The sequence below is a fragment of the Neofelis nebulosa genome, chromosome 2, assembly GCF_028018385.1.
Source record: "Neofelis nebulosa isolate mNeoNeb1 chromosome 2, mNeoNeb1.pri, whole genome shotgun sequence".
NCBI lineage: Eukaryota > Metazoa > Chordata > Mammalia > Carnivora > Felidae > Neofelis > Neofelis nebulosa.
The window spans coordinates 16,445,035-16,460,741 of record NC_080783.1 but is presented as its reverse complement, the minus strand read 5'-3'; the positions used below and the strand labels follow the sequence as shown (position 1 = coordinate 16,460,741).

General features: G+C 46.3%; 1 protein-coding gene across 9 annotated transcripts in view; it reads right to left on the bottom strand.

Moving 5' to 3' along the window:
• Nucleotides 1–14,722, bottom strand: part of EPHA4 (EPH receptor A4) — a 153,707-nt gene extending 138,985 nt beyond the window's left edge. For 8 of the 9 annotated variants that reach the window (XR_009254916.1, XR_009254924.1, XR_009254932.1 and 5 more), the window contains exons 1-3: nucleotides 13,497–14,722; nucleotides 10,346–10,413; nucleotides 5,152–5,815 (exon numbers count right to left, since the gene is read on the bottom strand). Coding sequence is in view for 5 of the 9 variants with exons in the window: in XM_058703569.1 (XP_058559552.1) it covers nucleotides 5,152–5,815; nucleotides 10,346–10,413; nucleotides 13,497–13,587 (823 nt within the window). In the remaining 4 variants the exon portion in view is untranslated. The remainder of the gene's footprint in view (nucleotides 1–5,151; nucleotides 5,816–10,345; nucleotides 10,414–13,496) is intronic. The other variant, XR_009254917.1, reaches the window with a different exon arrangement.
• Nucleotides 14,723–15,707: the final 985 nt, after the last annotated feature.

The window sequence follows — 15,707 nt, the reverse complement described above, 5'->3', positions numbered from 1 at the left end:
GGTTATGCCACAAAAATATTACCGGGAAAAACTCAAATCCCAAATATCTATCAACAAGGGAAAAATTACGTATAATGTCGGATGTTCATACTTCAGAATGTTAATTATCCATCATGAAGGATGAAGAGAAGTCATATCCTCTAACACGGAGTAATGTCCATGATAAATAGTCAAGCGTCGTAAAAAACAAGATGATAATTGAGGGTATGATTCTATTTCTGTTAATTTTGTAAATACATGAAGATAGATGACATTTGGGCTGCCTGCCAAATTATAAAGAGTGGTCACTCATAAAAAGTTGAAGAGTTTGAGGCATATAGTTCTTTGGTAATGTTACATTCTTCAATTAAATGACAAAACGAAAAAGCAAACCCAAAACCCCGAGTAGCAAAGTTCAATGATAAGAAAGTCAAACTTCTCGCAGGACCACCTCTGTTTTACACAGTAGTAACTGAAAAGCCATTTGCACAGTCTTTTTTTTTTCCAAAGACTCAAGTCTTAACAGAATAACGATGTCTTAATTCATTTTTTTTTGAAAGGTACGAGAAAGCTCGGTGAGGCTAAAATAAGTCATCAACTCTGAAATAGCAGATTCAAAAGTCCCTAACTGAGATAATTTCCTATGTGATGCTCCGGTGAGCCCAAAATAGAGACCACTCCATGATTTCACACTTACAAAAGAACCCTGGTCACACGAAGAAGGGAAGATTTAAGAAAAAGTATCACAGAAAGAGGACAATAATTAAACCCTGCTCTTTTATATAAAGAATTGCGTCTTTCAGTGATCACAGCCAGGCTTCAAAGCTGAAGATAAAAGCAGCCATGTGATTCAAGTAATTGATTCTTAAAGACCTGATTCAAAGGTAGAAGAAAAATTTCAAAGGTGGAAAGGATATGGAGCAACATTTCTCTGAACTATATTCGTAATGCTTCCTTTCCCATACCTCTTTCTCCTAAACTCTTTCTACAGCATAGTAAGAAAGCAAAGTAATTTCTTCTTCGTTGTCTTTTTTTTTTTTTTTTTTTTTTTTTTTTTTTTTTGTTAACATAACTCTCTCCCACTTTTCAGAGCACAAATCTGAAATATTTCTGTTAGGGCCATCAAAGCGTTTCTATCTTGCTGTCTCTCAGAAGAGCTTTTAATGATCCCTTTTGCTGATACGAAGGCATCACATTTTAATAACAGATAATAGAGGTCCTAGATAGATATATATGAACCCAAACAACCTACAGCAAAACCGTGTATTTCAGCAAGGCTTGATTCCTATGTAGTTTAACTTTGTCACAGTTGTGATTCTTTGACTTTAAGAGTGACTCCAGAAAAAAAAAAAAAAAGACTTTTTTTATTAGTATTATTTTTATATATACTCTCTAAAATATCTCTCATTAATATTTCACAAAGAGTAAATCTGTGACTTTCCTTTCATTTTTCAGCTTTTTAATTAAGCAAAGACTATATTAATAAAGAATCCTCTCCTCTCTTCCTCTGCTTAATGTTTCTGAAGGAATGCAGACAAAGGTATAAAACATCTGGACCATTTCCTCAATGGGGGGGTACATGTGGGGCTCTGCGGGGAGGTGGGGGGTGGTCCAAGGTGTATATTTTCTTTTCCTTCTTCCAACAGCCTGAGGAGACCCGGCCACCAGACAAACTAGAACTTACTTGTCCTCTGCGGCCAATCACGAGGCAAGTTCACACCACTGCTGAAGCCAGCCAGGGGTAGGTTCTCCCGGAGGAGGAAGTGTCGTTCTGTCCCCAACTGTCCCCAGCGTCCCTGGAGGACTCCATGAGCATGGACTGCTTGGGGGTAAGAACGCCAAGAGGAAGTGTCGTTCTGTTCCCAAAGTCCCTTGAGGACTCCGGCAGATGACGAGGCTTAGATTCAAACAACAGCACCCCCCGGGCACCCCCCCCCCGGCCATTTTTGTCCAAGGATCCTTTGTCAAACATGTAAGACCTGAATCCGTCTTCACTCTGACCCCCTGGACCCCAGGGAAGATGGATGAGGAAGCGGGTGACCTTTCACCTGCTTTAGTGGGCCTGCAACAGTAGGCCCACTGGAAAGACAATTGGGGAGGAACCTGTTGCCAGAGTTCTGAAGACTGCCAGTTCCCCCTTTATATCCCTCCTAAAGCTCTCTTTGCAAGCCTGGTCTTTCTTGTCCCGCCCCCAAATCACTTTCCTCTCACTCAAAGGACAGCTCTCTTTCCTGCAGGGGAGAGATCAAATGACACCCTCCAGATATCATTTTCAACATGAAGTGTGAAAATACACATTATTGTTGGTTAAGGCAAGGGCCCTGCTTCCTTCCTATCTTTAGCCTTGACGTCCCCGAGTGGCTGGGAGATTGAGTTTCTCTTTTACTTTTCCAACTCAATACCCTTAAACGTCCACAGCTTTGGGAAGAGCAAGTGATCAAAAACTTGCTAGCATTAACATGGGCTTAATGTTTTATGGTCTAAAAGGTGACTTTTACTACTCCTACATCACTGTGTCCTCGTCGAGGACTACAAGCTAAGTAGAGTTATCGTCAACCCATTTTACAGATGAAGAAACAAAGCTCAGAGGGCTTAAGAAACGGGCTCAAGGTCACACCGTTAAGTGACCACACTGAGACACATTTCTTTGTCTCAGTGCTCTTTCTGCTCTACCTGGATGCGTCCCAGTAATGACGTCAAGGATGGAGACGACTATTTTTATTACTGTTAAGATTTTTACGGGCTTGAGTCATCTTTAAAAAGTTTCACTCAAGTTTGGATCTGAAGAATCTTGCCATTCAAGTTTTTCCTTCCTCCCTAAATTCATCAGCAAGTCCTCCCTGGTGGTATTAAAAACAAACAAACAAACAACGTGCAAGATTTTGGTCAAAAATGTCTTCTTGAAAGAGTTAATCATTTTATGAGCAGCAAAGAAAATACCAGAGTGAAAACAATAAAGATTCAAAAGGAAAAAAAAAAAAAAAAAGAAGGCCTCCACCTCCCCTTCCATTAAATATCTGGCCTTGTGTTAGGAACAGTTTGCTTAGAAATGGACTGGACCTAAAACACCGAGCCCCACCCTTTCCATGAACCATATGATTAACTGGATTCCCAAGATTATTTCCATAAAGCAAACCACTAAAATGTTCAATTGCCTTTACATTCACTTCCCCCTCCATCTTTTTCTCTTCTTCTTCTAATTTGGGCTGTAAAACTGTCAAGGACTTTCACAGGGTAGCAATGTATGAGTTACTGGGCTCTGTGACAATTGAAAATCAATGACATTAGATACAGAGATTCCTAATGCCAGAGCAGGAAATGGAAGACAACGGTGTTTTGTTTTGTTTTCTTTTAAATATATATAAGAATCTTGACATGGGAAGGCATGCAAGTCCTGTGTTACAAAAATCGAAGAGGCAGAATAATTTACTCTAGATGTGATGCGGTGTCATTGTCCTGTTCACGTCACTGTTCCTGCTATGATGATTGCAATCTAGGTGCCAATAACAATGCTCTCATATATGTTCTAATACTCCTACCAGAATATACTTCAGGGTTTCAATTTGGTAGAGCCGATCTAGTAGCTGCTAAGTCAAGAGCCAACACAGTGACCGAGAAATTAATCGTTGTAAACAAACAAACAACTTTAACAACCAACCTAAAAGTTTTCAAATTTACAAGTTTACCTTTTCACTCTGGGTCAATAGAAAAGGTAGCCAGCCTTCATTGTTTTATTTACGATGGATTTACAACATTCCTTGTTAGCTGCTCCTAGAAATAACTAGCAAAGCAGGAGTGCCACTTTAAAACAGCATAAAGTATAAAGGGGAAAAATGCATAACCTATGACATCAAATTACCAAAAATGCAACTTTCTTGAGGTTATAACTGTTGATTTCCAGTCAGTCAAGTGGATTGTCCCATGGCTAATCCCACCCTGTCATTAAGATGGTTGAAATGCCAGACAAATTGTTTGGCAGTCAGTTATTGCGGGGTCTTTAATCACCAAATCAGATGAACCATGTGGCAATCAGTCTACAGCTCAACAGTCACCCTGAGAAAAGATTAATCGGATCCGTTCCATAGTCGGGACCAGAGTTACACTGTTTAGCAGTAACCATAAGATTGGTGGCAGCAGACTATTGATAACCACTAAAAATAAAACATCAAGCAAAAATAACAACACTAGGCATGACTGAGTTTTTTAAGCCTTAATCCACACACAACATGAGCAATCCATCTAAATATGAACTTTTTTCATCCCCCTGCTCAGAAACAAAGCCGCTGCAAAGAAAACTCTTTTACAAAAACACCCCAGGAAGGAGAAATAAGGGAAGGAAGAATTGCATACACTAAACTTCAGCAAAGAAAATCGTCTTGGTAATATGATAAGTAGTAATTAACGTGATAGAAAAAAGTCTCGATTTCTTCAAAAACTCAATAACCAAAATGGATCACAATTTACTATGGCTTCCGACCATACAGATCAAGTAAGCCTCTCATTAGCTCTTTATCACCTCCTCGGGGAAATCAAGAGGTCTTTCATCAAGATTAATGTCACTTGCAGACCCTATCAATGGGTGCTCGGTGGAACAGAGTGTACTTGAAACCTTGTCACTCCATTTTGTCTATACTCCACTCCACTCGTCTACACTGGCCCATGAGACAGGAAAAACTGGACTTTCTTCACACAGCTCGATTTTAATCAGTGGGAGGGAATTGCAAGAATGCAATCCTAATGTCACAGTTAAGTCGTTCCTGTACATACATACGCGACGAGAGATATTTAACCATTGCTGCCATTTTCCCAGGTCTGTAGACAGCAAAACTATGGCTTGAAAACGTGTCTGCCTGCTTAAAGTAAAGATCAATCGAGTCTGTTTCTTCCACTTGTTCATTTACATTTCAGAGGGCACATCAAGCCAGTTCAGATCTAAGTGCCTGTTAGCAAATGTGTTTGGCCTTCTGCTGATTACACAGCATCATTTATTTTGTCAGTATTAGAAATGTCTTAGCCTTGCCACCTGGAGCTATAGCACTTACTCATTAGACCCCTCTGTCCCACCACATCCCACAGGGGCTGCTAATTACTGGCTTTACTCCATTTAGTCTCATCTCTGATTTAATTACGTGCACTAAGCCCTAATGAAAAGTACAATATGGCTCTCCTTACCTTGGCATTCTCCATTCCACTCTTCATGCCCAGCATTGCATAGGCAGTTGCCAATGGGTACCAGCCACTCACCATCTGCCCCACAGTACATTTTTGGCACATCCTTTTCTTCTGAGTTGTTGACACAGGAGCCTCGAACTTCCACCAGGGAAGACGTATCAGCCCCTGTGATGGTGTCTGGAAATTGGGCCAGGTTGCGAACGGTGAGCGGACACTTCTTATAGAACACGCGGACCGACACCAGGGCAATGCAGGCCCCCACATCCTGAAAAGCCAGGTAAAACCCTTTTTTGCTCAGTGGCCCTACATCCCGGATCTCAGTGTTCAGCTTCATGATTCTGTCACCAATGTCCACTTGGGTGAAGCTCTCGTCGGCCGCAATGGTGTCAATCTTGGCAAACTGGCTCTCTCGGATGAAACGCTCTTTGTCATTGTCCGATTCATAGTAGTACAGGTTAAACGTCTCCTTGCAAGTCCCCATGACACCCGGAAGACTGTTGCAGTCTCTCAAGGTGAACTTGATCTCAATGTACACCCTCTGAGCCCCTTCTCGGGTGATCCAATCAGTTCGTAGCCAGTTATTCTGACTGGGTTCCATCACATTGCACACTTGGTAGGTTCGGATTGGTGTATTTTTTTCATCCATTATACTCACTTCCTCCCACTGCAAAGATCCAGAGGAAATGTATCAATTACAAAATGTCATCATACTGTGATTTGTCAATTCCGTTTTACCCTCGCAGGACAGTGATGATTTTTGTTCCAGTGAGGAAGCAAACTCCTGAGCATCAACCCTCACTAATGAAACGTCTTATGGGAGACAAGACAACATTTTATTGGGGAAGTATTTTTTTTATTTTTTGTTTTCTGGTTTGTGTGTGTGTGTGTGTGTGTGTGTGTGTGTGTGTGTTGTGGTTGTTTCATTCTTTTGCCTAAAATCCAGAGGCATTGGTAGATTTATTGCTTATGAGTTCACTAGCAGTTCCTTGTGGTGGTCCAACAACCTCAAATTCACCTATTACAACAGCTACAATTTCAAGTGGCAACAGTTCAAATTTACTCATAAATGAAAAACTAGTATGTGTATTGTTTCAACAACTGAGCAGAGACCTGCAAATTAAGAGCAGGAAGAAAGAAGCTTGCCAAAGGAAGACAATTATCAGTTAATTAGTGGTGCTCCTGTCAGAACTTTGCTCTCTAATACCTAAAAAAAAAAATGTCAGTCGATTTTTTTTTTTTTTTTTTTTGGCACCGTCCCTATTCTTTAAAGAGGTAAAGAAAATCTCACTCTTCTGGTTTTGGTAATCCTGGGAAGACAGAGAGCAAACTTTATGGTTGGATTTCTCAAATCCACTGTCATTCATAACAATGAGACACCTTTCCAGAGCAATGGATTCAATGAATTATGTATACTCTGATTTTTATATACATATTCCTATTTTTAAAACACATACCCGTAAGGAAACAAGAACGCACATATGCCTCTTCCAAATATTCTGAGGACATTGAAAATAAAATAGTAGGTGGTATCTATGATTGAAAGCCCAAGAAAATTAAAGAAGGCTTTTAGGGTTTTCTTTGCAATCGACTTCCTCACATAAAGATTCTACTGGTGGGACAGTCTGAACTCACTGTGACTAGAGTCGTAATTGCACTCTTGCCACAGCTTTTAAAAATAATCCTAAGAGTAACAAGATTGGGGGCTCCTAGAGGGCTAGCAGGAAGCCTCCAATTCTTCCCTAATATCTACAGTGATGCATTTATATAGATCTGGTATAAATCAGCTTAAGTATCTAACACATGAATATAATTAGAAGAAAAAAAGATAGTTTAAAAAAAATTCATATTCCATAATAGCTCCACTTAAAGCTCCATTCAATCCAATGAAGTACGTACAACCATAATGTATCTTTTAACGGGTTTTCCATCTGTGCATTGGAAAACTATTAATGGATGGAAATGTTACTCTGTGAAGGGCCACACTGCATAAAATTCTGTATCCCTTTCATCTGCGACCATTATGAAAGTTGGAACGGGGAGGGATAAGTGCCCTGTGGTGATTAAAATTTCTTTTTATCCGCTAAGCAATAAATCACCAGTAATTTACTTATTTGGGGAAATTCATGTAAATCCAAAAATAGATCTCCACCTTCAAAAAAACCCTACTCAGCATGCTTCTCATCTCAGAACAAAGGGAATATGGAAAAACACATTTATCAATGTAAATGAAAGCACACAGGGATATCTCCATAGAGTTCATACAGGATAGTTTGGGTCTAATGTGAATTTTCCAGCCTGACCTTAATTGTCTAAACACATTGATCAATTCACCAGAACAATGACAAATCTCGGCCTTAGTTTTGTATTTTACAATCAGTATCAGAAACTCAATATACTCCTTTAAAGGGCCGCTGCCAAGAAATTAGGTTTTTGCTACAATGTTGCCATCAGGAGCCATTCCTTTCAATTATTCTATGTTCTGCTTAGTTGTTCTTACAGAAAAAAAGAGAACAGGGAGTTGTCTCTGACTATATTTCATATCTGACTTTGTGGTATTGTTAAGTTTTCCCTTCCTGTTTAAAAATAACAATAACAACAAATAGAGGACAACACTTATTGACCAAACCGTGATCCCGAATTTCCAGCCAAGAAAGATATAAGCCGTTCTCCCTACAGGTAGAAATTTCAGAATAACCAAAAGATACAAATGTGCTTTTATGTTTAGCTAGAAAGAACTTTTTTTTTTTTTAACTTTTTTTTTTTCAACGTTTTTTATTTATTTTTGGACAGAGAGAGACACAGCATGAATGGGGGAGGGGCAGAGAGAGAGGGAGACACAGAATCGGAAACAGGCTCCAGGCTCCGAGCCATCAGCCCAGAGCCTGACGCGGGGCTCGAACTCACGGACCGTGAGATCGTGACCTGGATGAAGTCGGACGCTTAACCAACTGCGCCACCCAGGCGCCCCAGAAAGAACTTTTTAAAGCCAATCCATCCATACTTGGTAGATAATCCAATTCATACCTTCATTCTAAGCCTGAAAAAGTCTTCTTAAATTACAAGATCTACAGATTAATGAGACTTTATAATTCGGCACATAATCTCTCAATGGCTACTATATATTTTGGAATGACTAATTCTATTATACATAAACAAAATGTCATTTCCAGCCCCTTGCAATAATATCTAAAATGTTACACCGCTAATACTTAAGGAGAGGGGGAAAAAAAAAACAAACAACAACTACATTCTGCATTCAGAAGTCCACATTAGGTCCATAAAAAGTTCTGGGTTGTACACAATCAGCTATATACGCACAGTATTATTTTAAGAGACTTCAAGACGACCGAAAGAAGTTTTGTGTTTAGAAAAAGTGAGCAGGTGTTCTTTCAGCAGTTGGGGGGTGGGTGCAGGATGTGGGATGTCTACAGCATATTAAGTTGCGGTAAAAGCTTTCCAGAAACTAGATAGACCATAGGCTGTACTCAGAAATGTGTCATTCCTTGCTTTTAAACAGATCACATGTATATTTAGTGTAGCAAGGCAGGTCCAAAATCATATTCGATGCCTTCTCCCTTCAAACTTGAGAGTGGCCAGTAAGAAAATAAGGCTCATTAAATTTTCAAAGTACTGATGCGTTCCATCCTCAGTTTTGTTCTAATACAGTCAACCTACAGAGCTATCCTCCTGGTACAGCATGGGAAAGCCTCCCTGAATCAGTGACCTTTCCAGGGTATAGGATTAACAAGAGGCTGACTCTCACAAGATAAAGCTGTACCTTTCTTCGCATTCAAAGGATGAGGGCAATTGCCTGCAATCAGCAGTGAATACAGCCTGTCTACACTGCCAGAGGCCTGCCAATCATTCTCCCTCCCTTTAAAAAAATGGTTTTGAGGCCCGACTAGAATTTTTCAGCAGAGATCCAACCAAGTGCAGTCAAGTTCAGGCGGATAAACAGGAAGGCAAGGCGACCTCCGGTTTATTTCATGTGGATTACACGACCTCTTTTGGAAAAAGACCGCCTAAGAGTCTCCATTTGCTTTACTACTTTCTTGCCTTATTTTTGAAGCCCACCTTTTACAAGTTTCTGTGAATCTTTACTTTTTTCATCCTTTATTGTTGATTCAATGGACAGGTGGTGTGAGGCACCATACCGGGAGCTGGCCTTAGGGCCTTCGCCTGCTAAACACTCCCTCTCTTTCACCTCCATTGTTTTTAATCAACTGACTCTGTCATAGATTATCAAGCATATAAAAGTAGAATGATCTACTTAATTTTTAAAGGATTTGAGAATTACTTTAAATTTGGCAGAAGCCAGAGTTAACATGCTAAATGGATTTCTTTCCAAAGCTGATGCATTCTGACCTGTTCTGAAGGGCGGAGGGGGGAAAGATGTGGCCATTGACCTAACTGTGGTCTTAAATCTTCAGGAGGCTGGGATGGCAAATTTGAGAAGAAATGAACAGTGATTAACTCTCTCATACTTTATCTTCTAGCTTCCCCTTTCCCAAAGATTCAAGATTCCAAATATTTAAACTTTCCACATTCAGCACCAACAATTCAAAAGCTTGTTGTTGTTGTTGTTGTTTTGGTTCGTTCATTTGTTTGTTTGTTTCTGCATATATTGTGCCTCTGGCACAAGTTCATAGGTCTTTCTCTTTGTGTGCAAGAGAGCTGCAGATAGCAAGGTAAGGACCATCCCCATCACCCCCCACCCCCACCCCCGCCCTGTTGCTTACACATAGAACTAAACCTGTACCTGCTGCAATCAGAAAATGTTTTCTCCCTGGTATCTTTACTTATGCATTTTCCTCATCTGGAAACAGAACAATTGCTCTAAAATGAACCCTGTCAGGACTTCACGGCCATCACATTAATAGGCACGAATTCTAATTTGGTCCCTGGATTGTATTTCTTGAGGGTATTTTAGTTTTAAATAGGCATCTAAGTCTATGCCTCCACCAATCTCCTAATTTTGAAACCCCTTTCTGCCCTTTTGGTTTCTACTTCTTCTATGACAGAGCCATCCAAAGGGAGTATAGGATTTCTCCAACAAAGCGTAATTCACTTCATAGGCCATGGTGGAAATCTGACCCCCTCACCACAATCAACAAGAATCAAGCCATTAGGACTCTCAGAAAGTTGCTAATCACTCCTTTTTACCCTTTGGATCAGAGAGCAACTCGGAACTTACCCCTCCTTCCAGAGGGCTCGCTATCCACCCAAGTTCTCCCTGAACAGACCTGGAATCCAATAAGGTAACTGCAAGAAAACAAAGAAAAAAAAATGGATTAATTTCCAATGGCAAAAAAACCCAATACTACAAAAACCATTTGCCTGAGCGTTTCCATATGTGCTGAGGGTGTGCATATCCAACTCTGATCAAAACCTAAACTTGGTCTCACTTATGTAAATAATCATTACTTACTTGATCTTCTCCCCTCTTTAAATCTGCACGTTCTTATTTATTTAACTTGCTTAGCGTTTAAAATTCCATCCCAGGACTGAGTTGATTCATTTTCGAAAAAGGATGAATAGAGAATCTCAAGTACAATTCAAAAAATAAATATATCTATGTAGGGCAGTTACACTCCAGAGCAAAACCTGCATTCATCTCTGTCTGGTATCAACTAGAGTTATTTGTTTTTGCAAGTTTCAGATGACCACATAACTCATCGTCAAGTGAATTCTAACAGAGAGTACTCAAAGGGTCATGAAAAGGCTCTATCATTTCTTTTCTCCCTCCCCCACCAAAGACAGAGGCCCCGGATGTGGTATCCGCTCCTTTTTTTTTTTTAAATATGGAAGTTTCAGAGAGGGGTAATGGCAGACCTGTAGAATTAAAATGCAAACACACTGGAATATTCTCTTCCCCAGGTCTTTTGGAGGACAAGCAGAGACTTCACCTCAGCCTAGAAGGACATCACTGGTTTGAATTTTAGGTGAGGGAGTGCTGTCTAACAGATTTAGTGTCCTTGTGCTGCACCTAAGAGGGTGGGGGATGCGGGGGTGGGAAGGCCACAGAGCTGCTACACCCTACCCAGGCTGGAACTGTCCTAGGCACCGAGGACACTGAAAAGGACACAATGGATTCTTAACCTCTCCACATTCCCTTTCCCACCGAGATCTGCAGGCCTGGGGGTCGAAAGGCCCATCTCAAAGGAACCCCTGGGTTATTAATTTGATCAGTGAGACTGGCTCTTTAGGCTGGGGGAGGGGTGGGAATAGGGAGCCCGCAACCTTGCTCCTGGGCCCTCCGATTCACCATCTCACCGCCAGGCCCCTGAATTCTGCCCACCTTCCCTGTTTCATCCCCAAGTCAAAGGGCTTCAAATCAGCGCGTTCTCCCGGTTTTCCCGAGGAGCCAGAATTCCTAGGGTCTCTTAATTATTTTAAAATGTAGAGCCCTGCCCTGGGTCGCTCCCGCCCGGAGTTGCGCCCCCCCCCCTCCTCATTCCCTCTTCTGGGTCCCTAGAGAAAAGCCCGCTACATCCATTTGGATTTATGTAAGGTGGATTAGGGACACAAAGGGAACAATAAGACCCAATTTACAAAAAAAGGGAGGGAGTAGAAAGGGAGGGTAAAAGGGAGAAAAGGAAACGTGATGGGAATAAAAAGCAACAAAATGAATTAATTTTTAAGGGGGAGGAGCGGCCGGAGGGGGGAGGGGAGATACCACCCCCCTTCCTTCTACATCAGTCTACAGCTCCATCAACACCGTTTTTGTCTAGCGCTCCCAAGTTTTGCCTCCAAAAGAAAAAACAAGGAAAGGGTAAAGAAAAAGAAAAAAAAAAAAAGAGGAAAGAAAAAAGAAAAAAAAAATCTCTGTTACGTCTGGTGCCAGAGAGGTCTTGAGGGACGTCCTAACAAGTGTGCGAAGTAGTCAAGAGAAAGCGAGATCCATGCTTCCCCTAAAAGGAATGACCCTGGGGATGGAGGGGCCTCAGCGACCACGATGGCACCAGAAGCCAGTAAGGAAGAAGGGAGGAGATCGGGAGGGTGGGAGGGCGCTCCTTTCCTCCAAACAGTGTCTGCCGGCAGGTGTGCGAATCTCTCCGAACCTCGCCTCCGTCTGGCGAGCTCCTGGGTACCGGATGCCCAGCCAAGGCTAAGTTGGTTTTTGGCTCCCTCCTTCGGAACAGGAAAAATGATAGATTGCGCAGGGACGCGTGGACGGATTCTGGAGAGATGTACGGATGAATAGATGGATGGATGGATGGATGGATAGATGGCTGGGGGAGGCAGCGGGGGGGCGGGGATGTGTGTGCAAGAGTCGACAAGACGGGTGCAAGGCTAGATGCACGCTGACTTGAACACAAGCAGCACCGAACACAGGCGCACACAATCAGGACACTCACGTATAGGCACACACAATCGTCCGCGTCCACGCGGGCACCCGCGCACCCACACACACGCATTTGTGCGCGCGCGCAAACACACACACACACACACACACACACACACGCATTCAATTCGCCTTTCTCTGAGATCATCAGAAACTAAATGATCAACCTCCACCTCTCCTACACGGATACAATCTTTCCAGCACGTCCGAAGAGACGCGCGGAAAATACACCCAGACGGGTCCGGTCGGTCTCGCACATTCCATCCAAACTAACCCAGTGTATAGTTCTGGGGGCAAAACCCGAAAACTAGTACGTTTAACTTGCCAGCGGGCTCCCGGGGTCTGCGGGGTTATCTGAAGAGCATGGGCACCCTTAGGCCAGCGATCGCGCACCCGGAGCGCGCGGCCCAGCGGGGAGAAAGGTGTCTGACGCCGGGCGCTACAGAAATCAGGTCACTGGCGACCTGCGAGCGGCGCCACGACCGCTGTGCAGCTGAGGCCCCGCAGCCGGGTCCTGAGAAGCCCAGGGCTCGGGAAACTTTGCAGAAACCTGAGCTCCAAGGCTTTCGCAAGAACCCTGGAGCACCAAGCACTCACTTGGTTCCAGGCTTGCGTCCCCCCTTGACCGGGGATGGTTTGGGAACGGTGGTAGGTCCATTTTTTTTTTTTTTTTTTTTTTTTTCCCAATCCTGGCGTTAGCTCCCGTGTATCCCCGGGGGCGCCTGGAGCTCGCCTCGCTGGCGGATGCTGATAAACTTTGTCCTTTCGCTACAAACTTGGGTAGCTCCGCCGAATGCACGGTCACCTCCCGGGGCAGGCTGCCCGGCAGCTTCCCCCCTCCTCCTCGCGGATCCCCTCGTCCTGGTCCCCTTCTCCGAAGTGGGGGTGCGCCACTCACGCCAGGATCCCCTCACCCCCTCCGGCCTCGCGCTCCCGGGGATCATTCGCCCGCAGATCCACCTCTCTGCCCGGGACCGCAGAAGGACCGCCTCGCTCTTACCTTCATTCGCGGGGTACACCCTGGAACCGGTGACAGCGTCGCAAATCCCAAAGAGAAACGAAAAGAGGACGAAATAGAAAATCCCAGCCATGGTTCGCCGGTGCCAACGCTGCTCCTGCCGCTTCTATCCCAGTGGAATAAATGCTTAAGTTAGGAGTGCAGCAGGCTGAAGACATTGCCAAGGGGGTGGGCCCAGCCCGTGACGTTCAGCCGCCAGTCCGGGGCCCGCGGCCAATAGTGGCGCAGACGGGGCGGCCCGGCCCCGCCCCACTGAGCAGAGCCCGCCCCTAGGCCCCGCCCCCTCCGGGCTCCGCGGGGCGCGCTGTCTCCCGGGGCCTCGGGGCCCCAGCTCTGCCAGGTTCGCGCCCCCGCCGGAGGGAGACGGCCTGGTCCCTGGACGTCGCCTCAGGGTTCCAGCCCCTGAGCAATGGAAGGAGCTCCGAAAACTGAATCGACTGGGGGTGGGGGGCGCGGTGGGGGGGATCCGATGAAGATTGGCAACCCCCTCTCCCCCCGCCACGGGCGGTTTGAGATGGAGGAAAAGGTTCTTTTACTGCAATAAAATAAGTATAAAGTTGACCCTGCCGATTTGCTGTCGCTTTTTTCTGAGGGTCGGAGTGTTCGCGTCTCGAGCGCCCGGGCTGGCGCACAGCCCCTGGCACCCTCTGCTACCCTGCCCCGTTTGTGTCTTTACGGCGCGTCTCCAGATGAATGCTCTTTGGGGGAGTTCTGTGGCTTGATTATCTCTCTCTTCCCTGGTTCCCCAGCTGCCTGGACAGCAGAGACCCGATCGGTCCCCAACGTCCAGGGCAGCTCCCGGCGGGAGGCAAGGCTCAGTCACCGTCTCCAGAGACGGAACCAGTGACTTCTGAGCAACGGAGAAGAGCCCTCTGGTTGCACCTGGCGTTCACGCAGCGGGTCTCGCCCTGGCCGGGACAGGACTTCCCATCGCCGCAGGACGCCCGGGGAGGGCCTGGCCTGAGCTGCAGGGAACCGACTGCGTGTTACCCGGGGGTCGTCCCTGGGACCAGGCCTGGTCAGTCCGGAGCGCCGGGGCACAAGCGAAGGGCTTCAAGCGGGAGCGGGGGTGCCTGCTGCTGCCCAGACCACGCAGGTGGGGACGCGGAGGCTGCCTGGCGCGGCCGCTGCAGCTCTGCGCTCCGACGGCTGCCGGCAGCTGCTCCGCACCGCTCTCCGCGCCCGGGGGCCGGTGGAGGGCTGCAGAGGCGGCGCAAATCCTCGCAGCTGCCCCTGCCCCGGCCCGCCCGTGTCACTGTCGACCTTTGGGGGAACGCAGGCCCCACTTTTGGGCCTCGGTCTGTTCCCAGATGTCCCGGCTGCGGGCGCAACCATCCGAGCGCCGCCCGGCGACTGTAACGCAGCGGGCGGCCCCGGGACGGGCCCCCCGACGCGACTCGGTGCGTTCCTCCGGACCTTTAAAGGGACCCCGGTTCCCGTTGAAGCCTCCTTCTTCCCTCCCCCAGGCCGCGCCTCCTCTGTCAACCTCCAGGGTAGGACCGGGATTTTCTCCGGAGCCTGGGTCCCAGCGGGTGGGCGAGCGCGGGGAGGTGGCAGGCCTTTCCCCGCGCAGGCAGCGGCTCATCATGAGGCAACCGCGCCACCTGCCGGCCAGGCGCGGGAGTGCGCGGCCCCCGCGGAAAGGCGAGCCGACAAAGACCCGCAACCTGCAACCCGCGGGGTGGAGGTGTGTCCGCGGGCTGTCTTTTCAACCGCCCGCCCACGTCCCGCGCACCCCGACCGCTCCTGCGGTGTGGTGGCCGGCCGGGGTGCCGAGGACCCAGGGGCCGTGCTTCTCGCCAGCTGGGTTACGGAAAATGGAATCAGAACGCGTTTCAAGGAGAAACTCATAACCAACACCCCCAAGGTTGCTGGAGTCGCTTCTGTCCCTGAAAAACATAAAAAGGAATCCTAGATCAAACAAGGGGGGGAGGGGAGGGCGGTGTGGAGGAACGAGGGGGTCCCGGCTGCGGTTTCGGGTCGTCGGCCACCGCAGCGCATCGTGTCTCCTCGGTGGCTGGAGAGCTGCACCCTTGCAAACTCCGCAGCGGGCTGAGGAGATGGGCAAGTTTTATTTGAGCACGCTGGGCGAGGCCGAGGGCCGCAGCTGTGCGGGTGGGTGGCCTAGAGGGACAGCTTGCACGGGCCCCAGGTATTTTGGCTTCTCGGTGAAAGACCCGCAATGTCACAGTC